The 27,162-nt window shown below is 44.6% G+C and overlaps 1 protein-coding gene across 3 annotated transcripts; it reads right to left on the bottom strand.

Annotated features, from left to right (window-relative positions):
* Positions 1–67: 67 nt before the first annotated feature.
* Positions 68–21,375, bottom strand: FOXJ2 (forkhead box J2). Of its 3 annotated transcripts, XM_053556221.1 has the most exons (12): positions 21,252–21,375; positions 14,661–15,007; positions 12,820–12,894; positions 11,796–11,864; positions 11,192–11,332; positions 10,525–10,723; positions 6,062–6,469; positions 5,582–5,683; positions 4,787–4,996; positions 3,786–3,884; positions 2,826–2,925; positions 68–602 (listed from the first exon to the last, which is right to left on the bottom strand). In XM_053556221.1, exons 2-11 carry the CDS (start codon positions 14,991–14,993, stop codon positions 2,837–2,839), a joined length of 1,725 nt encoding a protein of 574 aa, XP_053412196.1. In that variant the 5' UTR covers positions 14,994–15,007; positions 21,252–21,375; the 3' UTR covers positions 68–602; positions 2,826–2,836. The 3 variants fall into 3 exon arrangements, with proteins under 3 accessions (XP_053412196.1, XP_053412195.1, XP_053412197.1); XM_053556220.1 differs by having other exon boundaries at positions 68–2,925; XM_053556222.1 differs by lacking the exons at positions 68–602; positions 2,826–2,925 and adding an exon at positions 2,973–3,690.
* Between the last annotated feature and the right edge of the window lie 5,787 nt (positions 21,376–27,162).

The following is a 27,162-nucleotide window of genomic DNA, read 5'->3' as shown; positions in this document are numbered from 1 at the left end:
CTAAAGGCTTTCATATTTCTCCTTTCCTACCCTGGCAAAAAGAAATCTGAGACTACTACAAGTAAGATAAAATTGTAAACATTCTTTTTTTTTTTTTTAATTAAGAAAGCATGCAAAAAACAACAACTTGTGAGACCATACACCCCCTTCCCAGCCTGCACCAATGCAAAGCATTATGGGTGGTACGTGTATGAAGGACTCACCAAACCAGAAACATGAGGAGAGGTGGGTTGGGGAGAGGAAGGCTGGGATGGGTGGATCTTTACCAAATAACTGCTTCTTTTATCTCTCTCCTCCACTTTCTCCCTTATTTCCTCATATAGGCAGTGAGCTCCTACAATTTTGCACACATCACCCAATACAACAACAATGACTATAATCCATGTCCAGCAATGCTTGACAAACAAGGAAAAGTAGTATTCTTTCCATCTCATGAAGGGGAGGGGAAACTGAGGCCCAAAGGGAGTCAGGTTTGTCCTGGGCCATGTAGCATGACTGAGCTTGGTGGAGCTGGAATCTCAAGAGGCCTGTTGGCCAATCTCCCATCTTAGCCAACTTCAGTTACTCTGGCTGCCTGCTGGAGTTCTTCATGAGACTAGTTTCTAGAAGACACAGATGAACAGGGGCATTTGCATGTATGATTCAGTCTACCTTTGCACATCCTGTATGGGTCTGAATAGGAAAGGGGCTTAGAAAAAAGGTGTGAAATCTGCAAAGGGGAAATCTTGGGAAGAACTGACGGGAAGTCATGTGCAGGACACACCTTTAATGGAAGGAATAGGGAAGAGATGCCTAAAGCAGGGACACTGAGCAAAGGCATTTCTCTAAGAGAAATTCTCCTTTCTCCAATGGGAAATATTAAATTACACACATCATTCCCATTAAGTGCCCTCCAACATCATGGGAGATTCAAGCCACTCACACCCCCATTTCTTTTTTACAAAGGCTTCAAAGAAATAAAGTGCTTTTTTAGTCAACCGCCCTATCTTGCCCCTTTACTTCAGCCTCACTGGACTTCTTCAACCTTTCTTATATGTAACCCCCTTCCAAAAAAGGAGAGGAGTGCTGAAAAGAAAAAACAGGAGAGCAGAAAGCCAAATCCCTTAGAAATCATGGGTAAACAAAAGAACATGAGCAAAAAGCAGAAACCAAGGAGAGAGTGGCCTTATCCATTCCATACATTTTGCCCTGTAGCTTTCAGAAAGTGAAAATTTAGTGAAATAAAAACAAAAGTAAAATTATTCTTCCCTCTTATAACTAAAATTCAACAACTAACCTTAAATATACACTAAATACTTTGCAGCAATAAATCATGGGTACCCCCTGTTAAAGGAGGCAAGTTATCCCTGTCCACTTCTAGGAGTTCCTCTTGGCCCTCAGTGAACTCTTGCCTCTAGATTATTTACTCCCCTCTACCAATTTCCTTCACTCCTCAAAAGCCTCTTGCAAAAAGCCTCAGCCCCAATTATCTGGATTCCAAGAGCTATATAGCTAAATAAATGAAATATTGACTACCCATTTTTTTTTTTTTCAGTTTTTGTCCAGGGCTGGGTTTGAACCCACCACCTCCAGCATATGGGGCTGGCATCCTACCCCTTTGAGCCACAGCCACCACCCAATTTTTATGCCAGCTCCTTTTTCCTCTCCTCATCCTTCTACTACCAATATGAAGGGTTTGATCTGCCAGGATGGTAAGAGAGAGATTCCCATGACAAACTAGGGCATGATGAAACTCAAAGTGATAATGGGTTGCTTTTTCTTTCTTGAGAATCTGAGAGAATGCGGGAAGAAGTAAGATGGGTGGAAGATTTGAACCAATAACTAAAGAAGGACAAACTAATGTTTGTTGAATTGGAAAAGGGGATGGGAGGATAATTTGTAAATGCAAATAAGAGCCACAGTTATTTTCAGAGAAAATTATTTTTTAAAGGCCAAAATGGTAAAGTTGAAATCATGTCTGAGAGGCTGAATCTAGTTCATACAGTTGTCCTCATGGCTTACCACAGAAGCAGAGTTTGGGCTAAGACCAATCCTATCTCCTCAGAGAAGAGGCAGGGATAAGCCAATGGATGCTTATATGACATGGCAGCATACACCCAAGTTCACAAGGATTTATATTCCATCACTTCTTTGCTGTATCCTATTCAACCCAACTCTGGTCTCTAATGCCATTTGGATTTTACTGTCATCCTTCTGCACCATCATCATTCTTACCCTCAATGGGAAATGAGGGTTGGCAGAAGTAAGGACTAATGGCATAAAGGGACAAAGTAGAACTCAAAAGACAGAATTAGCACCATTTAGTAAAACCTGCAAATTCATGGCTGCCAAGCAGTGTTTTAAACCCCTTCCACTGGATAATGTGGCCTTCAGTCCTGGTCTGAAACTGACAGAAATAGAAAGCACTTTAGGGCCAGAAGGTGGGATTAGCATTGAGTTTCTTAGAGAGAAAGGTAAATTGGAGCTTGACACCTTTCTCAGTAGCTATCACGGCTTCATCTTTAAGCCTGATGAGTTTAAGTTGGCAAGGGGTAGACATGGTCCACTGGTGTAGGGACAGGGGACTGGGGACAGTATATAACCAATAATAATAATAATATAATATAATAATAATAAAAGAATTAGGAAAAAAACAGGCAGGAAGAGAGGAGAATGAGACAGGAAAGAGGGGGTTATCTTCGGCAGCATCTTGCGGTGGCTTCTCTGACAGAGAAAGAACAAAAAGAGGATATATATCTATATACAGGCAGTGGGGAGGGATGGGCTGGGGCTGCTCTTTCCCCACTGCCAGACTTCACCACTGGGCCCTAGGCTGAGGTCCATACTCTGTGACACGCTAAGTGATCAGGTCCCAGTCAAAGTCGTCAGGGATCTCTTCATTGGCACCAGGAGGTGGGACCGGTGGCCGAGGGACCATATGGTGTGCTGCTGGGAAGAAAGAAAGAGAGTAAAAGGAGAGTGTATGGAAACTACTTTGCATCTAGCCCCAAATAATACCCTGAAGAAGGTTTTGTAAAGCTATTTTCCTCATCATCTGGAGTTATGTCTGTTGCAGACCACCACTTCAGTGAGGTCTCAGGAAATAAACTAAAGCAAACTAGGTCACATGGCAATGAAATATTTCACTGCCATTAATAATTAAACTTATGAAAAAAATAAAAATAAAATAAATTAAACTTATGAAAGCTATGTGGTGATGATAAAATAACATACGACGTGTAATATAACATGTTGTTTGTTACAGAAATTTGTATCCTTATTACATGGACAAAGAAACAGAGTTGGATGTCACCTCCAAAACTGACAACACTTGTGGTTAGGCAGAATGATTTTTCTAAAATATATTTGAATATGAAAGATCCATCAAAGATAGTTCAATCCCAGACCCCCGACAACATAGTCAGTTGACAGGAAAACAGTCATGGGCACAAAGCAAGTAAGTTTGTATAACAAATTCATTTTATTTGGCCAAGTATATCTACCATCTAGATTTCAAAGCTAGACATAAATTTTCCACATACCTATCTTTTGCTTATATTTATGCTTTTATTTCCTTTAAGTATTGCAGTTACTAACTCATTTTAAAATAAATCTGTCTTCTTTATTCTTCCTTGACAATACCTCCCTAGCAGGTAGCCTATCCTCCAGGCTTGAGAATCATGAAGGCTCATCTCCAAGCCCTGGCAGATGCTGGCAAAGGGCAGAGAAAGCAAGCTCAGAGTCAGAGGAAAACGATACAATTCATCAGGGTTGAGTGGTAGTGAAACATGCTTCCCAGCTCTTACCTGGGCGATTGTATCCTGCTGAGTCCTGGGTGGGGATTGGGTACATTGGTGATGGGCCAGGATAGAGGTGGGGACCTTGTGGGTGCCCATAAGAGTTTACTGCCAAAGAAAGACAAGAGTTACTTGAGTGAAGGATCACTATACTCAATAAAGCAGGAAATGGGCCTTTCTTCTCATCAATCTCTTTCTACTTTCCCTGCTCTGTTCTGTATGCAGACGTGAAGACTTTCTGCAGAGGCTATCAGTCCTCATCACTTAGGATAAAATGGGACGAATACTAAAACTGTGAAATATCAAAGATAAAAAGATGACAAACAGAAACACGGTCATCAAATCTCTCTCATTTAACTAGTCCTAAAATCAGGTAAGTGCAAAATCACCATTCAACCTGATATGATTGAGCAGGAGTTACTGACACACAAATCTAAAATGGGAACTTAGTCTCTAACACATCTCCTCCCTTTTCTTAAGTAATCCCATCTCCTCAACTGAGGCCTAAAAAGAAATCATATATTTTGTTTCTTTTGAATTTTTCTTTTTTAAGACAGAGTCTCACCTGGTCTCCCTTGACGGAGTGCCATGGCATCTTAGATTACAGCCACCTCAAACTCTTGGGTTCAAGCAAATCTCAGCCTCCCAAGTAGCCTCCCAAGTACAGGCGCTGACCACAACGCCTGGCTATTTTTAGAAACTGGGTCTCACTCTTGCTCAGGCTGGTCTCCAGCTCCTGTGCTTAGATAATCCACCCACTGTGTCCTCCCAGAGTGTTAGGATTATAGGAGTGAGCCACCACGCCCAACCTTTCTTTTGCATTTTTCAGTAGAGGACTTTACTGAGTCAATAGATGTTTGGTCAACCAGTCTGTCAACTGATAAACTAGTCCCACAGCTCAGTTTGGATCATTACCCATAACACATTTTCTCCCAATTCTCTTTTGCCTTTTCCCTCCCCTTCCTTTCATCTTGGTCTCCACTTTCATGGCAACTTGCTGTGCACAGTACCTTGGTTCATAGCTGGCTCCTGTTTGCCACTGGTAAGGGCACAGGAGTCAGCAATACGTGATGGGGCTGGTGGCCGGTGGGAGCCCCCTTGAGAGGGCACGTGACCAGTCTGAGTAAGGAAGTGGTTGAGGGAATCACACAGATTGGCAATGTGATGCTGGTCGAGGGTCCAGTTCTTCTGCTCTGCTTGTCGTAGACTCTCCATCAGTTCTACAAATAGGGAGACAAGCAATGCTAACCTCACAGAGGCACCAAAGCCCCTCTAGACCCACCCCTACTTCACTGTTCCAAGCACATCAAAAGTCAACACCACTGATAATATGCATTAACAATAACTATTTACATCTTTTAGAGCTGCACATTTTCAAACTCTCGTTCTATTTGTTCCTTACCAAATTCTTATTATAATTTCCATCTTACGGATGACTAAAACAAACTTTCAAAGTGACTAAGTGAATCAGCCATGGTCATAACGTTAGAATATGGTGACAAAACTACAAAACAGCAGTCCAGGCCTTCTGAATTACCAAGAATCTTCTCTCTCCAAAAGACAGAACTGACAAGAGTAAATCATTGCCATATTTTGAGATAGGAAAAAATTAATTTGGATTAATTTGAAAATAATATCAGTATTAGTATTAGCCATCTTGTGTAATATGAAGGGGAAACAATAAAATCCTCAATCTCTAAACTTTGTTTATTCACCCTGTCCTGGTGCTAGTATCTACTGGGTTTTTCTACTTAGAATGTATCCCTCTCTTCCCTCCAGACATTAATTATCCTTTGATCACTAACCTGAGAACTGTGATTGCTCAATGCTGGACCAATTGAGCCGATTCACCATCTTGAAGCTTTCCTTCAAGGAGTCAATGTTAGAGCACCAGTCGGGAGGAAAGGCTGTAAAGAGGAGGGGGACGTAAATAATAAATAGGATAAAGTATAAGGCAGCAGTTCACTGATACCAGACTGACTGCATGTAAAATTCTTGCATCTATACTTGGATACTCCCTCCCTGGAGGTTTAGAACTAGTAAAGCTATCTACTAAAGCTTTAGGTACATCCTAGCTCATAAGCAGAATATGTAAAACAATCCCAATTCATCCAAGGATTCTATAACATAGAGCTCTAAGTAGCAACTTCCATGTGCTCAGAGGAGCTCTCATGGAGGAGCGAGGGAAAAAGACCCACTATTGATTTCCTAACCAACTGTACCTCCATGCCAGAGTCAAGTCATGCCACCCTCTTCTAGGACCTCTGTGCACCCTCCTCACTCACCAAAGCCAGCGCTGTTGATGGGAGCCTGGCCTTGTGCCTGTGGCTGTGGAGGTGGTGGCTGCTGGGCAGGGTGGGAGTGGGGATGGTGCTGATGAGGGTGGTAGCCGCCATGCTGCAGTGGGGGTGGATGCATGGCCATTACAGGGGGAGGCCCGTAGCCTTCAGCCCCAGCTTGCTTTCCCCCTGGCGGGGTACAACCATCTGGGCTTGGGGTGTGCAGTGGAGGAGCACCTCCTACAGAGGAGGGGCCCTGGGCTGGGGTGGGCGGCTGCTGTGGCTGGGATGGCTGGGGAGGTGGCTGTGGTGGTGGTGGCTGCTGCTGCTGCTGTTGTTGAGGCGGTGGCTGCTGCTGCTGGTACATGTAGTAGTTGTTAGAGGGTGGCATTTCCCCGAGAAGAGACGAAAAGCCTGCAGGTGGGAAGAAGCCAGGCAAGTGACTTAGGCAATGCATTTTTCACAAAAAAGGTATTTTTCACTGGATTAGATGAGAGACCTCAGGTAAAAACTGCAGAGTTAAAAGGATAAGGGGTATTCAGGAACAGCAAAGATCCCCATAGTCCTCCTAGCAGATATGACTATTCAGGAAAGCAAATAGATTAGAAGACCTTGATAGTGCGGCGACCACTTAAATTTTGTAAAAAAGTCATCATGGGGCGGCGCCTATGGCTCAGTCGGTAAGGCGCCGACCCCATATACCGAGGGTGGCGGGTTCAAACCCAGCCCAGGCCAACCTGCAACCAAAAAATAGCCAGGCGTTGTGGCGGGCGCCTGTAGTCCCAGCCACTCGTGAGGCTGAGGCAAGAGAATCGCTTAAGCCAAGGAGTTGGAGGTTGCTGTGAGCTGTGTGAGGCCACGGCACTCTACCGAGGGCCATAAAGTGAGACTCTGTCTCTACAAAAAAAAAAAAAAAAAAAAAAGTCATCATGTACCTTTTTAATGCTACTTCTCAGGAATTTTGGTATAGCTGGGATCACAGTTTTAAAGGAAATCAGATAACATGTAAAATTTAGAAAGTATATCAGAAATAAACCAAAGCGGGAGGCACCTGTGACTCAGTACTCAGGGCATGGGCCCCATAAACTGAGGGTGGCAGGTTTGAATCCGGCCCTGGCCAAACTGCAACAACAACAACAAAAAAAAAACAGCCAGGCGTTCTGGCAGGTGCCTGAAGTCCCAGCTACTTGGGAGGCTGAGGCAAAAGAACTGCCTAGGTCCAGGAGTTGGAGGTTGCTGTGAGCTATAATGCCACAGCACTCTACTGAGGGCGATAAAGTGAGACTCTGTCTCTAGAAAGAAAAGAAATAAAACAAAGCCATTGGGCATTTATTATCTCTTCTTTCTTATGGTCACTACTGCTCTCTCCTTCTTGTATTCTCTACCAACAAAGGGAGCTTGGGGGAGGAGCAGAATAGGGATGGATTAATTTCTCAAACAGACTGGATAAGAGTCCAGAGACTAGAGGCTTTTAGTCACAACTAAACTTGACAATTAAACACTTGGAGGGGCAAGGCATGGCGGCTCATGCCTGTAATCCCAGCACTCTGGGAGGCCAAGGTGGGTGGATTGCTTGAGCTCAGGAGTTTGAGACCAGCCTGAGCAAGAGCAAGAACCTGTCTCTAAAAAAACAGCTGGGCGTTGTGGTAGGCACCTATAGTCCTAGCTACTGGGTAGGCTGAGGCAAGAGCATCTTTATTTTTTTTTTGAGACAGAGTCTCAAGCTGTCACCCTTGATAGAGTGCTATGGCATCACAGCTCACAGCAACCTCAAACTCTTGGGCTTAAGCAATTCTCTTGCCTCAGCCTCCCAAGTAGCTGGGACTACAGGTGTCCGCCACAATGCCTGGCTATTTTTTGTTTGTAGTTGTCATTGTTGTTTGGCAGGCCTGCGCTGGATTTGAACCCGCCAGCTCTGGTGTATATGACTGTCACCCTAGCCGTTTGAGCTACAGGCCCCAAGCCAGCAAGAGCATTTCTTGAGCCCAAGTGTTTGAGGTTGCTATGAGCTATGATGCCAGGGCACTCAACCCTAGGGTGAGAGTGAGACTCTGTCTCAAAAAATTAAAATATAAAATAAAATAAACATTTGGCTGTCTTTGCTCAATCTAATTTTTTACTTTATTTCTGATAGTTTCTCCATGTTCTCACCTCGAATCAACCAACCTCCTGAGTTGAATTCATTCTCAAGCAAATGTTACAATCATCGAACACAACTCTAGATACTACATATTAACATTCTGGATATGAAAGAAGAAATTCATGATAATATAATATCAACAATCAATATTAACATAAATATATTAATTAATATTAACATAAATTAAAACACATTTTCACCAAAGTGAATTTTTTTTTTTTTTTTGAGACAGAATCTCAAGCTGTCGCCCTGGGTGGAGTGCCATGGCATCATAGCTCACAGTAACCTCTAACTCTTGGGCTCAAGCGATCCTTTTGCCTCAGTTTTTCTATTTTTAGTAGAGATGGGGTCTTGCTTTTGCTCAGGCTGGTCTCAAATTCCTGAGCTCAAGCTATCCACCCACCTCAGCCTCCCAGAGTGTTAGAATTACAGACATGAGCCACTGCATCTGGCCCAAAGTGACTAACCTCTTTTTATCATGCCATTTACCCCCTGCTGTCAAGACAGGGCCACCGCACAGAACAAGAAGGTTCAATGGCCCACCCGAAATCTTAGCCTCATCACTATCTCTAATTTCTTTTTAAAACAAAAACAAAACACAGAAATTACACAGGGCTGAACCAGATGATCTCTCCAGAGCTTCCCAACAAAAACTTTAAGTCATTCTCACATGATAATTAGGGAAATTTACATATAGACAGACAGTAGCTGACATTAAATAAGCATCATTGTTTTAGGAGTGATAATGGCATAGCAAATAACTAAAAGTCAAGTTTGGACAAGCTGCTGGCTCATGTCTATAATCCTAGAACTTTGGGAGGCTGAAGCAGAAGGATTGTTGAGACCAACCTGGGCAACACAGTGAGACTCTGTCTCTACAAGAGAGAGTTAATAAAATTCAAAAAATTAGCAGGTGTAGTCCTAGCTACTTGGGAGGCTCTGGCAGGAGGACTGCTTGGCCACAGGCTTTTGAGATTAAAGTGAGCTATGATCTGGCCATTACACTCCAGCCTGGGTGGCAAAGTAAGACCCTGTATCTACAAAAGAAAAAGTCTTCTTCATTTAGAAATGCATACTGGGGCGGTGCCTGTGGCTTAAGGAGTAGGGCGCCGGTCCCATATGCCGGAGGTGGCGGGTTCAAACCCAGCCCCGGCCAAAAAAAAAAAGAAAAGAAATGCATACTGAAGGCTCGGTGCCTGTAACTCAAGTGGCTAAGGCGCCAGCCACATACACTAGAGCCGGCAGGTTTGAATCCAGCCCGGGCCTGCCAAACAACAATGACAACTACAACCAAAAAATAGCCAGGCATTGTGGTGGGTGCCTGTAGTCCCAGATACTTGGGAGGCTGAGGCAAGGGAATCGCTTAAGCCCAAGAGTTTGAGGTTACTGTGAGCTGTGACACCATGGCACTCTACCCAGGCTGACAGCTTGAGGCTCTATCTCAAAAAAAAAAAAAAAAATGCATACTGAAATTGTATTTATGTGTGTGGAATGACATGATGTCCATGAATCACATTAAATTATTCCAAATTTTAAAATGCCAGGTGGTAAATTAAACAAGCTTAACAAATATTGGTAACCATTAAAGTTGAGTGGTGGAACATAGGAGTTTACAATACTATTCTCTCTACTTTTGCATTTGTTTGAAATTTTTCATAATATAAAGTAACATAAATATAAATACACTAAAAAATAAACGCTTCTCTGGGGCGGCGCCTGTGGCTCAGTGAGTAGGGCGCCAGCCCCATATGCCGAGGGTGGTGGGTTCAAACCCAGCCCTGGCCAAACTGCAACCAAAAAATAGCCGGGCGTTGTGGCGGGTGCCTGTAGTCCCAGCTGCTCGGGAGGCTGAGGCAAGAGAATCACATAAGCCCAAGAGCTGGAGGTTGCTGTGAGCCATGTGACGCCACGGCACTCTACCAAGGGCAGTAAAGTGAGACTCTGTCTCTACAAAAAAATAAATAAATAAACGCTTCTCACAGTGTAACAGAGGGATTCTTGGAGAGAGGGTAGTACTGCTGCCCCCTAGAGGTCATCTGCTAAATGACTTGCTTGCTGCCATAAAATCACTGCCCTTAGTTCTAGAAGGGGCAATCCTCCAACTCACTTTCTGAAGCTAATAACCTAGCCCACCTCCTAAAATAGCTGTCCTTTCACAAGGGTAGATGAGCTCACTCAACTTGAAACAGTTTTTAGTACATGAAATGTTTCTCTGACCAGTGATTAATTTCTCCTTGTGTTAAAAATAAGAAACAAGAGAGAGAGGAGAATGTCATTATTTGTCAAAAATGTAAGGATGTCGATATACCCACCCCAACTCTAGACTTACCATGCTGAGAAGAGGAAGAGGATTTCTCCAGCATGGATTTGTAGAGGTTTCGGAAAGACCAGCTTAGATCCTGAAAGTTGATCTCTGAATAGGAGAACTTGAAGTCATGGTTGGTGTTATAGAGGGGAGGGGGACCCTCAGCACTTTCTCGGCCTGAACCCCCTGCTGTCACTGCTCCGCCATCCACAGGTCCTGTGCCCTACAAAAACAAGAAAGTCCTGACCCATGTCCCAGGTAATAGGCCAATATAACCCTTCAATGTCACCAGCCTCTTCTGCCTCTCCTCTTAATCCTCTCTTAGCTCTTCAATGGCCCAGCATCATTTTCTCCCTTTCTCATTCGTTCTTACTTTGAATTTAACCTTTCTCTCATCATTCTCATTTCCTTAAATGGCACTTTCCCATGTTACTTACATCCATGCCCTCTTTCCCTTCTCACTGGAGTTTCTTCTTCTTTTCTCACTATTATTTTTCTGATCTTTCTCAAAGTTCTGTTATTTCTTTCTCTTCCTTTCCTCCTCCCTCTCTGTTTCCCTCTTTCACCTTCCACTTCTTTCCCAATTTATGTGCCTAATAGATCACAGATACACAATGCATAATTCTGAACAGGGAGATCTCTGAATCTATTCCACATTCATCCTCTGCCTTCTGCCACCTCTATTTCCTACCTGGCTATAGCTGGCAATAGATGTGGGGCTCTGAAGCGACATCTGTGGATTCCCCTCAGGAGGCAGCGAGGCTTCTCCACTCCCGGGAATGCCTCCCCGTGGGCTCTTGCTTGCCTCCTGTTCTGGTGAATCTTGGGATATCTGAGGGTATAAGGAAAAAGAACTCTATAAGCGGAGGCAAAACATGCTTCCAAGATCCAAGGTCTTGCCTCTGCTGGTATTTCACCTTTGCCTTGGAAAAGGACTGAACCTGCAGAAAAGAAGGGTAGGGAGCAGCTGGCTAAGAAGTGGCATCTCCAGGCCAGGCACAGTGGCTGTAATCCTAGCACTCTGGGAGGCCAAGGTGGGTGGATCACCTGAGCTCATGTACTCGAGACCAGCTCTGAGCCAGAGTGAGACCTCATCTCTAAAAATAGTCGGGTGTTGTGGCCGGCACTTGTAGTCCCAGCTACTCGGAAGGGTGAGGCAAGAGAATCACTTAAGCCCAAGAGTTTGAGGTTGCTGTGAGCTATGACACCATGGCACTCTACCGAGGGTGACAAAGTGAGATTCTGTCTCGAAAAAAAAAAAAGAAGTGGGCATCTCCCCGTGAGGTGGAACTTACATCATCATCTGGAGGGTGTCTTCTCTTTCGGGAAATGTCAGGGCAGGTGTCGATTGTCCAATAGGAACCCTGGAAAGAGAATCCAGCCCCACAGAAAACAAAAATCATCACATCTAGAATAGAAATTTCCACCTTGGCGGGCATTCTTCCTTTCTTTCTTTGAGATGCCATACCTTCTCCCACTCTTTTTCTCCCCGCCCCCAGCCTTCCCCTCTCTTACTCCCTGCTCTCTTTTCTCTCTCTTACTCCTCTCTTCCCCACCTTCCCTCTAATACTATAAACTAAACTTATGCTTTTATATCCTAAAAAAGAAAAAAGAAAAAGAAATTCCAACCTTCACAAATCAGATATTTGGGAAGATTTTCACATACTATAATAGTCTCTATAAACATGACTGGACATTCGCACAGAATCCTAAAATTTGTAGGTATTACTGAAGAGCAAAGAGGAAATTTGTCCTAAAAGTTCAGTGAGTCTACCAGAGGTCCTCCTGTGGTACAAACAGAGGAATTGATTGTTCTGGAGGGGTGGAACAATGGCATCTAGCTCAAAGAGCTAGAAATGTCCAGATATAGCCTTTTCCTTCCCTTGTTACCTGAAGCAAAACTCCCTTGAACTTTAGCATCTACATCTGTCAAATGCAGAGAATGACCCATCCCTTTCCCCTCATGATGAGAAAAATCAGGGATTTTTGTTTAGAAATGTTTCTACAAGGGTTAATAAGTCCACCTTTTATAACTAGGGGAAAAAGGTGCCACACAAAGGAAAGGGAGTATCAAAGTCAACTTTACCCTAAATATTTCTATTAAAAAAAATCTTTTTAACAATCTTTCCTAGTCACCCATTTTAGCAAGGGCCCACAACCTTGACAACCAAGACTTTCCTCTGATAAAAAATAAAGATGATTCTCTAATCAACACAGTTTCCTCTTCTGAGTAATTAAAAAAACCACAGAACTCTGGGCCTGTCAACTGCTTCACTCTCCTTCCTGTTCCTCCCTCCAGGGCCTAAAGCAGTATCTCACCTTTCCAGGGTCATCCCGAGGTCTGGGTACCTTCCGGAAACACTTGTTGAGAGAAAGGTTGTGCCGAATAGAATTCTAGGGATGCAGAGAAGCAAATTAGATCTGAGCATAGTGCAGAGCACAAAATTTCCCAGCAGGACACAGAGGAACATAAAATGAAATAATACATAATAAAGTTCAAGTATCAGGGTAAATTTAGCAGCTAACTATACTGATGGAAGAAATTATGCATCAAATAGCAAGAGCAATGAGATAAGAAAAATGCAGAAATTACATAGATGGGAGGGAATAGTTATAAATTTGACTAACAGGTACTTCTAAAAAACTGATTATGTAGTTTTTCAACTTTTCCATCCAAATGACAACAGGCATATAAATGTTTCAAAATCACATCTGCCCAGTTCCTCAGTCCACCCTATTGATAGCAAAAGAACAATGTTTTATAAATTATTTGTATAAATTATAACTAAATATAAATTATAAGGTAAAACAAAAGCACAGATCACCTGCATTTTTTTCTTTTTATTAAGACAGAGTCTCATTTTGTTGCCCTTGGTAGAGGGCTGTGGCGTTACAGCTCACAGCAATCTCCAACTCTTAGGCTTAAGTGATTCTCTTGCCTTAGCCTCCCAAGTAGCTGGGACTACAGCTACTGGTACTACAGGTGCCCGCCACAATGCCTGGCTATTTTTTTGTTTTTAGCAGGCCAGGGCTGGGTTCGAATCAACCAGCCCAGGTGCATGTGGCTGACGCCCTACCCACTGAGCTACAGGTGCTGCCCACCTTCATTTTTTTCAATAGCCCATAGAATGGTGACATTTGGAGGAAAGACATGTTGCATATGGTGCTGAATGTGGTTAGGGGCGGGGGTAGCTAGTAGGGACATATTTCCAAAGAGAAAGCTGAATGCTTTCAATAGTCTCCAGCTTGTTACATGGTTTGTTAAATCTCCATTTCTACTCAACAATTTGTAAATAAGTTACTGCTCCTAAAAATTGAGAATATCAACCTTTTTTTTTTTTTTTTTTTTTTTTGAGACAGAGTCTCACTATGTTGCCTGGTAGAGTGATGTGGCGTCACAGCTCACAGCAACCTCAAACTCAAACTCTTGGGCTTAAGCAATTCTCCTGCCTCAGCCTCCCAAGTAGCTGGGATTACAGGTGCCCAGCCACAACACCTGGCTATTTCTTTGTTGCAGTTGTCATTGTTGTTTAATAGGCTCAGGCTGGGTTCGAACCCACCTGCCTAGGTGTATGTGGCCAGCACCCTACCCACTGAGCTATGAGCACTGAGCCAGTATCAGCCTTCTTTTTGCTTGGAAGAAGAGCCCCTTCTTCCTTCCTCTCTAGCCAAATAACTTAAACTTAACCTCTCATCACTTGCTTAGTGGACCAGCTCATGTTAAAGGAACTAATCATATTATTTTTTTTCTGATGACTATGTGCAGTGGAAATCTGATAGGCTTCCCACCTCTGGATAGGAGGGAGTAATGTCATGTCTTGATGCACAGTGACTTGAACATAGTAAAGTGGCAATAAATATTTGTGAAATGAATGAATATTCTTTCTGAGGAATCAGAAGGTAAGAGGGTATGATGAGCAACAGCATCCTGCCATCCTCATGACTATACTTAATGACTTGGCATACCTGGAGTTTCCCTAATATACATGTACCTTATAAAAGTTGTTCAGCTCTGTAAAAAAGTAAGGGATGTGATATTTTAAGTTTATACATCTCTGAAACCAGCCAGAATGAAGTAGACAGGTTATAGGAAGAAACAAAAATAGAGAAAAAGTTGCCAAAGGCCAAAAAATAAGCCCAGATTAATGAAGCAGTCCCACCTTCCAACCAATGCCAGCATTCTTGTAATAGGGGAAGTTATCACAGATCCAGCGGTAAATCTCACTGAGGGTCATCTTCTTGGCTGGAGAGGAGTTGATGGCATAGGTGATGAGGGTGGCATAGCTGTACCGTGGTTTGCCATCCTGGTGGACTGCTGCCTCATCTTTGCTCAGGGTGGCATTAGGATCTGTGGGTGAGCCTGGTGAACACTTGCGGCTGCTACCTGGAGGCCCAGCCTGGGAGGCGCTCCCAAGCTTCTCAATGGTAGCTCGGAGGGTCAGCTGGGGGAGCCAGTCTATGGAAGTGAGGCTACTTTCTAAGTCAGAAGCCATGGTACTTTTGGGTTCTGCAGAGAAGAGGAAAAAGGGGAGAAAAAATAGTGGGGGAAACTTGTTTAAGAGAAATAGAGTTTCTTCCCATAATAATTCCCATAAGAGACCTATGGGATGGCCCTCAACCAGATGTTCTGAAGATCTTCAAGCAGATATATCATCATCTACCAGATGAAGGATGACTGCTTATCTTACATCTTAATGTGGAGCATGGTGAAGAGACCTTTCCCTTCATGTAGGACCTCAATAGAGATCAAATGTCATAGCAAATGGAGCTATTTCCTCAATTCACCTTACTATAGCCCTACAACATGATATTTTTAAACTATGTAAGAATAAGTTTAAAAAAAAAAAACACTTAGATTACAGGTAAAATTAGCCAAGTCCATTATCCAATTATGTGATGCTTGTTATATTTATACACATCAGAGATAGATAACACAAATGTACATGTAAAGAAAGACAGCATGCATAAACGCAAACACACCAACACTTTTAAAGATGCTTCATATTAGATATATTATGAACACTTGCCCTTTTTATCCCACACATGTGCATGTGAGGCATATTAGATATATCCCAAGCATAAATTATTTATAACAACCAGCAAAAGACAGACACAAGACAGACACATAAATAGTGCAGTACATCCACAGAGATTACGATTAGATATAAAGCATACATTACCAATAGAGCACAAAGTCATACACAGAGGTAATAAATCCTGAGTACACAGCTGCCCTCACACCTGTAAAGCTATCCCTTGCAGGCTCCCGCCCACAGACACCAACACCAGGAAGAAGTCATCAGCAAGGACCTCCCACCTCTCGGTGTGCTGGGCTTCACTCAGCCAGGGAGACACCCAGCTGTGTGCACCAGTAACAATCAGATAGCCTGGCTAAAAATAGCCACTCTGGGGCTAAGAGCTGGCTCCCCTTCTCCGCCCTCCTCTTCCCTCCCTCCTTCTTAGCCAGGCACGCAGCTCGCTGCACCTCCATGCAAACTCCTGGAGCTGCCAGACCGCCCACGCCTGATGTTTGCACACCCTGCTGCCACCCACACCTCCTGAGCTTTCTCACTGGCAGAGAGGTATAGCTAGAGTGACGTCTTGGTGGGGGAAGGTGAGGAACGATGGATGATATCTGTATTGCAGGGTCTGGAAAGGCTGGCAGGAACCAATAGGTAGCCATTTGGCACTCCCGTACAGCTGATGCCAGCACCCCCTAAGCTCTTGCTGCCTAACAGGTTTGTGCCTGCACAGCTGCCAGATTCCAGCTAGCATTTCTTCCTCAGGCCCACTAAGGAGGGCATTTCTCTCGAGGAGCCAGGGCTTGATTGCCTCAGAGTTCAGAATCCTAGACAGACACATATTATGTAGGTGATCTCTAAAATCCACAGTCAGATACGTGCACAAGCATATGCGTACAAGTAAGCACAGTTCCACACACTTTGCACTTCAAACTTCAATCCCAGATATGACTGCATCCCCCTCTCTCCTGACCCCAGCATATTTTCCAGGCTCTTAGCTCACTCTTATATCCTAAGTAGTAAGTCGTCTTCTGCCCTTAACACTTGCCCCTTTCTCCTCCTAAAGTTCAGCATTCTCATTCACTCCCCTCTTCCCTAAGGTCCCACCCATGCAATCTGCATGTACACACAAGTACTCAGCCCTGTGCTCCTAACCAGCAACACACCCACTCCACAAGGCTGAAGGGAGTGTCTCCGGGAGCTGGGCAGCAAGCAGGGGACCCAACTGCAACTCAAGAATTGTTAGAAGAAAAAAAAAGGAGGGGGGAGGCATGTTTAAAAATAGTGTCATGAAGAGTTTCCCCTTTATCCTCACCTCCTCTCCCCTTTCATCCTATTACCACCACCTTGCCCTAAACCATGGAAAGTTGGAAACTAATAGGAACACTTAATCATTCCAGGAGCCTCACACCTTCTAGCACTACCAAGTCAAAACACCCCAGCCTCTGGGCTATGGCAGTACTTGTGGTATGATCACAGTTCCATGGCTGGGTTGTCCCAGCTGAACAGTAGCATGCCGAAGGGCAGGTATTCAAAGACCAGGGTTCTCCTGGGTCTTCCTCAGATGGGAGATTTGTAAAGAAGTTTTACCCCATTGTCTATTAGGTCCTGCTAAAGATGCCTAGGAAATCTCGTCTTAAGAGCACAGATGCCTTCAGTTGATACTTCATTTGAAACAACTCACTCAACACTGGACACGGACAAATGTTTAGAGGGCTTACAGAATCCATTTGGCACATGCCAATCACAGTGAATTCCTGAAAGGGAAGCACTCTGAGCCCTTTTCGAGTTGTTCTATGCCCTTCCCTACCCTTACTTATCCCAGGACCAGGTTAGGACACTGAAGTTAAATTTAATCTTTCCCCAGCCCTCTCCCACTCAGACCTCCAGACACAGCCTCAGCACTCAAAATATATTCCAATCTTACCAGCTAGAAGAAGCCTACAGCCTCTGATCCTTCTGATCTTTCTGCACCATTCATCTTTCATTATCCCACTTCCTCACACCTTTTACTTCCCCATTGGTAGAGGGCAGCCCAGTGTGTACAGCCTCAAATACGTAGGTTCCCTGGTTCTATTCACAACTTGAAATTAACTCACTGAGTGTCCCTAACCAACCTTTGCTCTCTGATGAAGTCTGATGCCTCAGTTTCCCAGTTCAATAAAGGGATAAATTCACATGCCCTCCCAGAGCTTCCTTCCTGGAGGGAAGTGAATGAAACTTAACGAGCTTGTGGCTGCCTCACATGCCACGCTCCCCAAAATAATGGCACCAGGCTAATGTTCAGAGTTATTATTAGAAAGGCAAACAGAGGTACTTCCATTTCTCAGTCCAAACAACCTAGTTATCCAGACCCCTCTCTCTCCAGGTGGGCCTCGTGCCACCAAGATTGGGCAGAACCTGAGTCAGGCCACATTCTTCTCTATGAGCTGGAAGACTTAAAGGAAATACCCATAGAAGTGGGAAAGGCAGCCAAAGGGCAGGCTCCATCACATCCACAGGTTGTCTAATGAAGACTACAGTACTGTGAGAAAGGCAGAGAAAACCAGACAGAAAAATATTCTGTGGCAGTAAAAGACCGATCCCAAATAAAATATATAAAATCCAAAATAATGGGCAGCGCCTGTGGCTCAGTGGGTAGGGCGCCGGCCCCATATACTGAGGGTGGCGGGTTCGGACCCAGGCCCCGGACAAATTGCAACAAAAAAATAGCTGGGCCTTGTGGTGGGCACCTGTAGTCCCAGATACTTGGGAGGCTGAGGCAAGAGAATGGCCTAAGCCCAGGAGTTGGAGGTTGCTGTGAGCTGTGTGATGCCAAGGCACTGTACCAAGGGCAATAAAGTGAGACTCTGTCTATACAAAAAAAAAAAAAAAAATCCAAGATAATGAGCATGGTTTTCTACTCATTTTATCTGAAAGTCCACTAACTGTTCTCTATAAGATGCTAATATCAAATATTAAGGAGTGATAGCTTCCTGGCCTGTATAGAATGTAAAAGCTAAAAGAGCAGAAGCTAAGTTCACTTCATGAGGAGTCAGGTTTTCTGGGTTTCAATCTCAGGTTTACTACCTTTTGGCTGTGCAACCCAGGCAAGATACTTAACCTCTCTGTGCCTTGATTTCTTCATCTGTAAAACAGAGACGATAACTGTACCTACAAAAGTTTGTTGGGAAGACTACCTTGAGTTGATATGTTTAAAGCACTTAGTAAGTGTTGTATAAACATAGCTATTACTATTTTTGAAAGGAGACAAAAATAATACCAGAAATTAAAAATGAGACCAAAGAGGTAAGAGTGGAAGCAGAAAGCCAGCTATGGTTTGGATGGCAAAGCCTGCACTGAGTCAACAATGGTTTTCAGGATGTCACAACTCTCAGACTTTTCCTTTGAAGATAACATCACTCCAGTGGTAATGCTAGCATCAGGCAAACTCCAAGGAAGAAGGAATGGGGAAATATCATCTCTTATCTTTCAGCAGAAACTAGGTGTAGTCATAAGACATGATCTGGAAAATGGTACTCTCTAAATCACCAATCCAACCCAATAGACACCTACTTCTAACTGATTCCATAAAGGCAAAGAAAGTTAGAGAAACTCAGTCCAAGCAGGGCCAATTGAACAATGTGGCAGTGGTATACCTAGAGATGTTGTGATACAGTTCACTCTGAGCCATTTAAGAAGGTGCACTCCAGCATTTGGTAAAATACTTTGTAAGAAACAGGCTGCTATTACACCAGAGCAGTCTCTTTTTTAGGTGGGAGAGAAAGTTCTGGAGTCAAGAGTCAAGAATCCTTCCCCTTTTGGGACTAGAGGTATAAGAAATGAAGCTTTATTAGATCTAGAAGAAGTGCTCCCAATTGGAGACTGGACTGACCCACTGCTTGAGATAACTGTCATGCATACAGTCATAAGGGTTCCTGCTAGCCCGTGGGAGGCCAATCCTTTCCTCTCAGTTGGGCATCTTAACCACCATCTTCTCCAGGTCCTTACAGAGGAGCACATGCTTCTAGAGGCCTACTAGAAATGTACTACCAGAGGCCTCTAAGTAATTGACACAGAGTCTGAAAAGCACATAGGCACTTGTGTCCACAGACAAAACACAGAGATAGAGCCACACTCACCTAAATAAAGGAACATAACGTATACCATTCTTCCTTATCTGACATTCTACCCACTAACAGGTAGCTTGTAGGATCAAGCAGATGTACTTAGGCCTTAGGTAGCCTACCCGTGACCCAGAAAGAGAAAGGAGAAAACATGAAAGCTCAAGTTGGATGAAGCCTCCTACTTGCACTTGCTATGATACAGAAGAGAAGATACCTCTTAATGGCCAGGTAGGAAAGCAGACACCCAGTCAGTGACCTCAGGTGGAAAGGCAAAGCTCTACCAAAAACACAGCCCAGGCTCCACTAGGAGGATTTCCTGGCATCTTTTGCCTGCTTTTTCTGAAGATTCTGGACTTTGATGATTCCCTACCTTTTTTTTTTTTTTTGTAGAGACAGAGTCTCACTTTATGGCCCTCGGTAGAGTGCCGTGGCCTCACACAGCTCACAGCAACCTCCAGCTCCGGGGCTTAAGCGATTCTCTTGGCTCAGCCTCCCAAGTAGCTGGGACTACAGGCACCCGCCACAATGCCCGGCTATTTTTTGGTTGCAGTTTGGCCGGGGCCGGGTTTGAACCCACCACCCTCGGTATATGGGGCCTGCGCCTTACCGACTGAGCCACAGGCGCCGCCAATGATTCCCTATCTTATGAAAAAAACTTTAATGTAATATTCCAAAGACCCAGAACTGAACAAAAAACGGGAAGGGAGAGAATGAGACTATTAGGTGCCTTCCTAGGTGGAAACTCTCATATACTCATCAGAGGTCAAACCTCTCCAGTGGTCAACTTATTTAAATGCAAGACTGGAAGAAAGTTGAACAGCAAACCTCCTAACTTCCTACCCGGAACTAATTTTTCTTAAAAAACTGTCAGCAAAGGATAAGAATCTTGCAGGAGACTGGGGCAGTGGGTACAGGGTGAGCATTCAGGAAGAACTTCCATCCAGGAACTGGCATTCCCCTGTATACTTTCTTCTTGCCTCAGGACACATGGGATTCCCATTTTCCCTTTGGGTAGAGGCATACATCAGCTAGGAACAGGACTGTCAGGAGAGGAGGCCTCTTTGGTATCTGAGTTAAGGTGAATGGGGACAGACTGCTTTTCTTGTCAAGGTAGCAATAATTAAAGTGGACTGGAGCATACCCTAGACAAGGCCAAGCACACGTCTAGGCCATACCCTTGACAAGGCCGGCATACCCTAGACAAGGCCAAGACACACGTTGCTGCTGTGACTTTAGTGAGGGCCCACTTTCCAGCTGAAAAGTCCCAAGGATGAAGCAGTAGTACAGGAGTCTGGCTGGGTTGTGTCAATCATCACTACACAGTATGGAGTTCTGAAAATGCAGCTACTTTCTGATATCTCTTTGTCTTCAGCATGGAAACATCCACTGCCCGGGGACTAACAAATAAATCCCATCCCTGTTAGTCCCCAAACACTAAGAAACCCATTTCTTGGAACCTCTTTAGAAAGATATGGTTTGGAATCCAAGAGCTTCCTCAGAACACATTTTCCAGAGGATTCTGAGTTAGCACTTTACCTGCCCCAGCAATGAAAGATCCACCATCTCGCCCCTGCACCCACTAGTGCTTAGACATGGCAGAAAGAAAATGAAAGGAAGCACTAACCTGTCTCCACGGTTCCCCCTGCAGAGGGAAGGAACCACCTGGTACTGGAGTTTGGGGATGGAGGGATTCCCCGCTTCAGAGGCAGGTGATGAGTCTCATCCTCAGTGGCTCTTTCTGTACTTGGCTGAGCCTCCCAAGCTGGGAAGGTGAACTGGGTCCCCTGAGGATGAGGAGCCAAAGGAGGAGGAGGAGGGGGAGGAGAAGGAGGCCCTACCTGAGGAAGGTGGCACACCCCCCACACCCTGCCAGTTACCCTGGGGAGGAGGGGAGGAGCCTCTCCCAACCAGGAGTTGTCTCCTCCCCCTTGGGGGAGTCCCCCTCCCCCCCAAACTGGCTCTGTCTGGAGTGGAGGGCTCTTTCTGACTGCTGGAGATCTAAGTGGAGGGGCTCTACCCCGTTCCACTGTCTAGGTCCAAGGAAGTTGAGGGGAGAGGTCTTCCCCCCTCCAGAAAGGCTGAAAGCCGATTCCTCTTCTTTCACTGGAGTGCCCTTTGCTTCTGAACGTAAGAACTCTCCTCTGTGAGTACTGGTTAGGATGGAGGGTGCCTAATCCACAGGCATATCCCCCTTTCTCTTTGCCTCAAAAGTCCTGAACTGTTTAGACTGCGTGTTTGGAGGGAAGGAGGCACGATGGGGTGGTCTCACTGTGCTTCCTGTTGGAAGGCTCACCCCTTCCTACTTCTGGGGGTCTCCTTCCCGGCCAGTATGAGGTTTTTCCTCGTCTCTAGGAAGGAGAGACGCATCCCCTACAGGGATCTCTTCTTTCCCTCACCCGAGTGGCAAGGACCTTCTCCCCAACAGGAGCAGAGGCTGCTCCGGTCCCGTTCCCGCCTGCGCTCCTGGGGTGCCCCAGAGGGTGGGGTTTTCGTACTCCCCGCTCTCCCTGAGCTGGCCTGGGCAGCAGGGTCCGGGAGGCCGCGGCTCCCGACTCCCGTCACTGGCTACTGTGGCGGCAGCGCCTCCACTAGTCCCGTCCGGTCCGGTCCGCTCCCTTCAGCGCGTGGGGCTCCCCGTGCTGCCACCTCTCGGGCTCCGGCCAGTTTGGGCTCCCGAGGAGCCAGAAGGCGGATGGACAGTGTCAAGGCTCGGCTCGGGCTCGAGCTCGGCTCGGATCCACTGCAGGCCCCGGCTCCTCCCCGGCCTCCGCGCCGCACTCCGCGCCCCTCCCCCTCCCCCGCCCTCCCGGCCGCCGCCGCCACCGCCTCCCGGCGCGGGTTAAGGAGGAGCCGGGCGCCGGGGAGTGCGCTCCGCGGGGAAAGTCTTGGCCGCGCTTGCGCGGGGAAACGCCGCCGCGCTGCCTGGCACGGGACGCGCGCTGCCGGTCGCTGTCCTCTAGTCTCCACCCGGCTACCAGCTGTCTATCCAGGATGCCAACCCACTGCTCTCTCCAACCGGAGAGTCCCCAGTGCGCATGAAAAGTTGTCAGTCCAATTTACACACTAACTCTGGTAGCTGGTCTATTTTTCATTCTATTGCATTCTATATGCAGATAAATATCCCCAGTTTTTTCAGGAATGCCTTTGATGAGCTTCTCCCCCAATTTAAAAAGTGTCATGGGGGCGGCCCCATATGCCGAGGGTGGCGGGTTCAAACCCAGCCCCGGCCAAACTGCAACAAAAAAATAGCCGGGCGTTGTGGCGGGCGCCTGTAGTCCCAGCTGCTCGGGAGGCTGAGGCAAGAGAATCACGTAAGCCCAAGAGCTGGAGGTTGCTGTGAGCCGTGTGACGCCACGGCACTCTACCGAGGGTGGTACAATGAGACTCTGTCTCTACAAAAAAAAAAAAAAGTGTCATGGGGATTGGGTTGAAGTTTATGTTACCCTGATACCATTCTGGAGTTCAGTAAATGGTCCCGGAATGAGTAGATACTTAACGGGATAAATGAGTATGAAACAGAGAAATACACATCAGAAGGTCTGAGTCCGATTCCATGTTCGTTCCAGCCTTGTAAACTTTTGCAAGGCCCTTGTTCTCTGAAAGCTTCGTCGGTGAGGAGGGGACCTTGATATTGACCTGCTTACCCAGTAAGGCCGTTGCAAGGACCAAAGGAGGTGATTTGTGACAGTGCTTTTGAAACTATACAGTATACAAAGGATACAAACATGGCGAATGAAAAATCATCCTCAAATTTTAAGGCAATAAAGCCAAACCAAGCCTTTTCTTCCTCCCCACACGTCAATATTCAGGTTAAAAGGGTATTTTTCCGTTCTTCGAGACACTGATTCACCCCTCTACACAAATAATTTGGCAGCAAATCTTTATTGCCATGTGTTGATATTTTGTTACCTTTCAACCCTTTTGGCCATTTCTTTCTTTTTTGGGGGCGGGGGGAGGGCCGGGGCTGGGTTTGAACCTGCCACCTCTGGCACATGAGGCTGGTGCCCTACTCCTTTGAGCCACAGGCACCGCCCCCCACCTTTTTTTTTTAGCGAGTCTTCCTATGTCTCCCTCGGCAGAGTGCGTGGCGTCACAACTCACAGCAACCTCCCGCTCTTGGACTTAAGTCATTCTCTTGCCTCAGCCTCCCAAGTAGCTGGGACTCTAGGCGCCCACCACAACACCCGGATGTTTTTTTTTTTTTTTTGCAGTTGTCATTGTTGTTTGGCAAGCGGGCTGGGTTCGAACCCCCCAGCCTCGGTGTATGTGGCCGGCGCCATAACCACTGTGCTACGAGCGACGAGCAAAGGGCATTTCTTTCTTTCTTTTTGTAGAGACACAGTCCCACTTTATCGCCCTAGGTAGAGTGCCGTGACGTCACACTGCTCACAGCAACCTCCAAACTCCTGGGCTTAAGCGATTCTTTTGCTTCAGCCTCCCAAATAGCTGGGACTACAGGCGCCCGCCACAACGCCCTAATATTTTTTTGTTGCATTTCGCCGGGGCTGGGTTTGAACCCGCCACCCTCGGTATATGGGGACAGCGCCCTACCCACTGAGCCACAGGCGCTGCCCCAAAGGGCATTTCTTATATATGGAATTTGAAGGACAGGGGTGAGAGGTAATTTTTCTATGGAAAAATTATAATCTCTTTTCTGAAAAATTTGGAAAAATAAAAAGCTCAAGAAATGATTTGATTGTAACAAGATATTTGCCTTAGCATTCTTCGTAAATGGAAAATTCAAAACAACTTGAATATCCAAAATAGAGTAAATTATAGTACATCCATATTATAGAATGCTAAGTAACATCTAAAAGAGTAGCTGTAGGCTCAGCATGCCTGTAGCTCAGCAGCTAGGGCACCCTCCACATACACCAGGGCTGGCAGGTTCTAATCCGACTGGGGCCTGCCACACAACAATGTCCACTACAACAAAAAAATAGTCTGGCGTTGTGGCAGGCGCCTATAGTCCCAACTACTTGGGAGGCGGAGGTAAGAGAATCCCTAAGCCGGAGAGAGTTAGAGGTTTCTGTGAGCTGTGACTCCACAGCGACATAATGAGACTCAAAAAAAAAAAAGACAAAGAATAGCTGTGTTTCACTTTGGAAAGTAGAATCAGGAGGGTGTTTTTTTCTTTTTATGTCTTCTCTATCATTTAGATATTTTGCCATAGAAATATATCAGAGAACATTTTTTCATTTATCTGACTATATTTGAGTGAGAAAATCATGAAAGTATGAATGTTTTGAAAGTATGTATGGGCGGTGCCTGTGGCTCACAGGGGTAGGGCGCCGGCCCCATATACCAGAGGTAGTGGGTTCAAACCCAGCCCCGGCCAAAAAAAAAAAAAAAAACTGCAAAAAAAAAAGAAAGTATGTATAATACAATCATATAGTTGCTTTTTAAAATATATATGTGTGGCTTGGTGCCTGTGGCACAGTGGTTACTGTGTAAGCCACATGCACTGAGGCTGGTGGTTGTGAACCCAGCCCAGGCCAGCTAAACAACAATGACAACTGCAACAAAAAAATAGCCGGGTGCCTGTGATCCCAGCTACTTGGGAATTGATTAAACTGGGCACTCTACCAAGGGTGACATAATGAGACTGTCTCAAAAAAAAAAAAATATATATATATATATATGCATGTATATATTTCTGTATATACATACACACACGGATATAGATTATTATAGATTATTTTAATTTACTGCAGTTTCTACTGTATCTATAATTACTGTTTGTATGATTTTTTGCTTATGTGATTTTTAAAATTAAAAAAATCTGACAACCTTGGTTTGGGCCTAAGATAGTGAGTGGGGAAGCACTTGTATCCATTCTCCCTTTATTTTCTACTCAAGAGGGTAGTATGGAGAAGGATTAAAAAAAAAACTCACTGAAACATGTGAATGTAAAGATCCACTTTTCTCTGTTTTATATATTTATACATATATATATAACATAAATCTATGTATGTAATTAATTTATTTTTAGACAAGGTCTCACCCTGTTGCCCCAGCTAAAGTACAATGGTGTTATCATAGCTCACTGCAACCTCCAACTTCCAGACTTAAGTGATCCTCCTGCCTCAGCCTCCCAAGAAATTGGGACTACAGGCTGTACCACCACGCTCAGCTAATTTTTTTTCTATTTTTTGTCATGAAGGGCTTTGCTATATTCCTCAGACTGATGTCAAACTCCTCACATCAAGCAATCCTCTCACCTGAGCCTCCTAAAGTGCTGGGATTATAAGTGTGAGCCACCACATCCAGCCAGTTCTTATAGTTATGAAGTGTCATAGTGGAGATTTGATTATACACATGAATTTTATCCACTATGCTTCATGTCTTTAATAAATGCTTTCAACTGTTTATTATGGCATATTAGTTCCCAGTATTTGAAGAAGAGCTTTGCTTAAGATAGGACTCAAGAAGAATTATATAGAAAAATTAGTCAGGTGTTGTGGCACATACTTATATTTCCAGCTACTCAAGAGGCTGAGACAGGAGGATCACTTGAGCCTTGGAGTTGGAGGTTGCAGTGAGCTATGATGACACCATTGAACTTTAGCCTGGGCAATAGAGTGAGATCCTATTTCAAATTTAATTAATTAGATAACTTCAAGAACTTAGGAAGTCACTTAACTGCTTTGTGACTCAGTTTCTTCATCAGTAAAATGGGTATAATATGTAGTAATAGTATCTATTTCATAGTATTATAGTGGGTTTTTATGACTTCATACATGTAATGCATTTAGACAAGTGTCTGAAGGAGAGAGAAACTAGAACTTAAGAGGGGCTTAAAAGACCTATCAACTAAATGCAATATATATGGACCAAGAGACATGTCCATTAAACACAGTACGTGGACCTTTGGGGGATCCTGATTAGAACAAAACAAGTGGGAAAAAATAATGAAAACGGTAAAATTTCAGTACTGACAGAGCTATCAAGTAATTATTGTTATATTTTAGGTGTTAATGGATTGTGTTATTGTTTTTTAAGGATCTTTATCTTTTAAAAATGAGTATTGAAGCATTTAAGGCCAGGTGCGGTGGGAGGCCTCGCGGTTCCCCTGAGCTCAGGAGTTCCAGCCTGAGCAAAAAAACGAGACCTCATCTCTGAAAAAAAAAAAAAAAGAAAGAAAAAAGAAAAGAAATAGCCAGGCATTGCAGCAGGCAACTGTAGTCCCAGCTATTCTGGAGGCTGAGGCAAAAGAACTGCTAGAGCCCAAGAGTCTGAGGTTGCTGTGAGCTATGAAGTCACAGCACTCTACCAGGGGCAGCAAAGTGAGACTGTGTCTCAAAAAAACAAACAAACAAAAACAAATAAGTACTTAAATACTTAGAAATAAAAAGCCTGAAATTTGTTTCAAAATAATGATGGAGAACACTATAGTGATAAAAGCTTGGCCAAACATTGCTTATTGCAAAATTTTTTTAAATATTATTATCTCACATCTGTGTTTGAAATTTTATGACAGTTTTAAATTACTGTTTAAAAATGCTGGAATACAGTAAGTATTTACTATTATATAC

This window comes from Nycticebus coucang, chromosome 12 (genome assembly GCF_027406575.1).
Source record: "Nycticebus coucang isolate mNycCou1 chromosome 12, mNycCou1.pri, whole genome shotgun sequence".
NCBI lineage: Eukaryota > Metazoa > Chordata > Mammalia > Primates > Lorisidae > Nycticebus > Nycticebus coucang.
This window is presented reverse-complemented; position numbering and strand designations above follow the sequence as displayed.

What these genes read in the sequence shown, in the direction of transcription:
- FOXJ2 (XM_053556220.1), bottom strand. Translation starts at nt 14,993, where the DNA reads ATGGCTTCTGACTTAGAAAGTAGCCTCACTTCCATAGACTGGCTCCCC. An exon ending in CTCTTCCTCTTCTCAGCATG is followed by an intron (nt 6,470 to 10,524) that starts GTAAGTCTAGAG and finishes TCCCACCTGCAG; the next exon opens with GCTTTTCGTCTCTTCTCGGG. An exon ending in CATCAACAGCGCTGGCTTTG is followed by an intron (nt 5,684 to 6,061) that starts GTGAGTGAGGAG and finishes TCCTCTTTACAG; the next exon opens with CCTTTCCTCCCGACTGGTGC.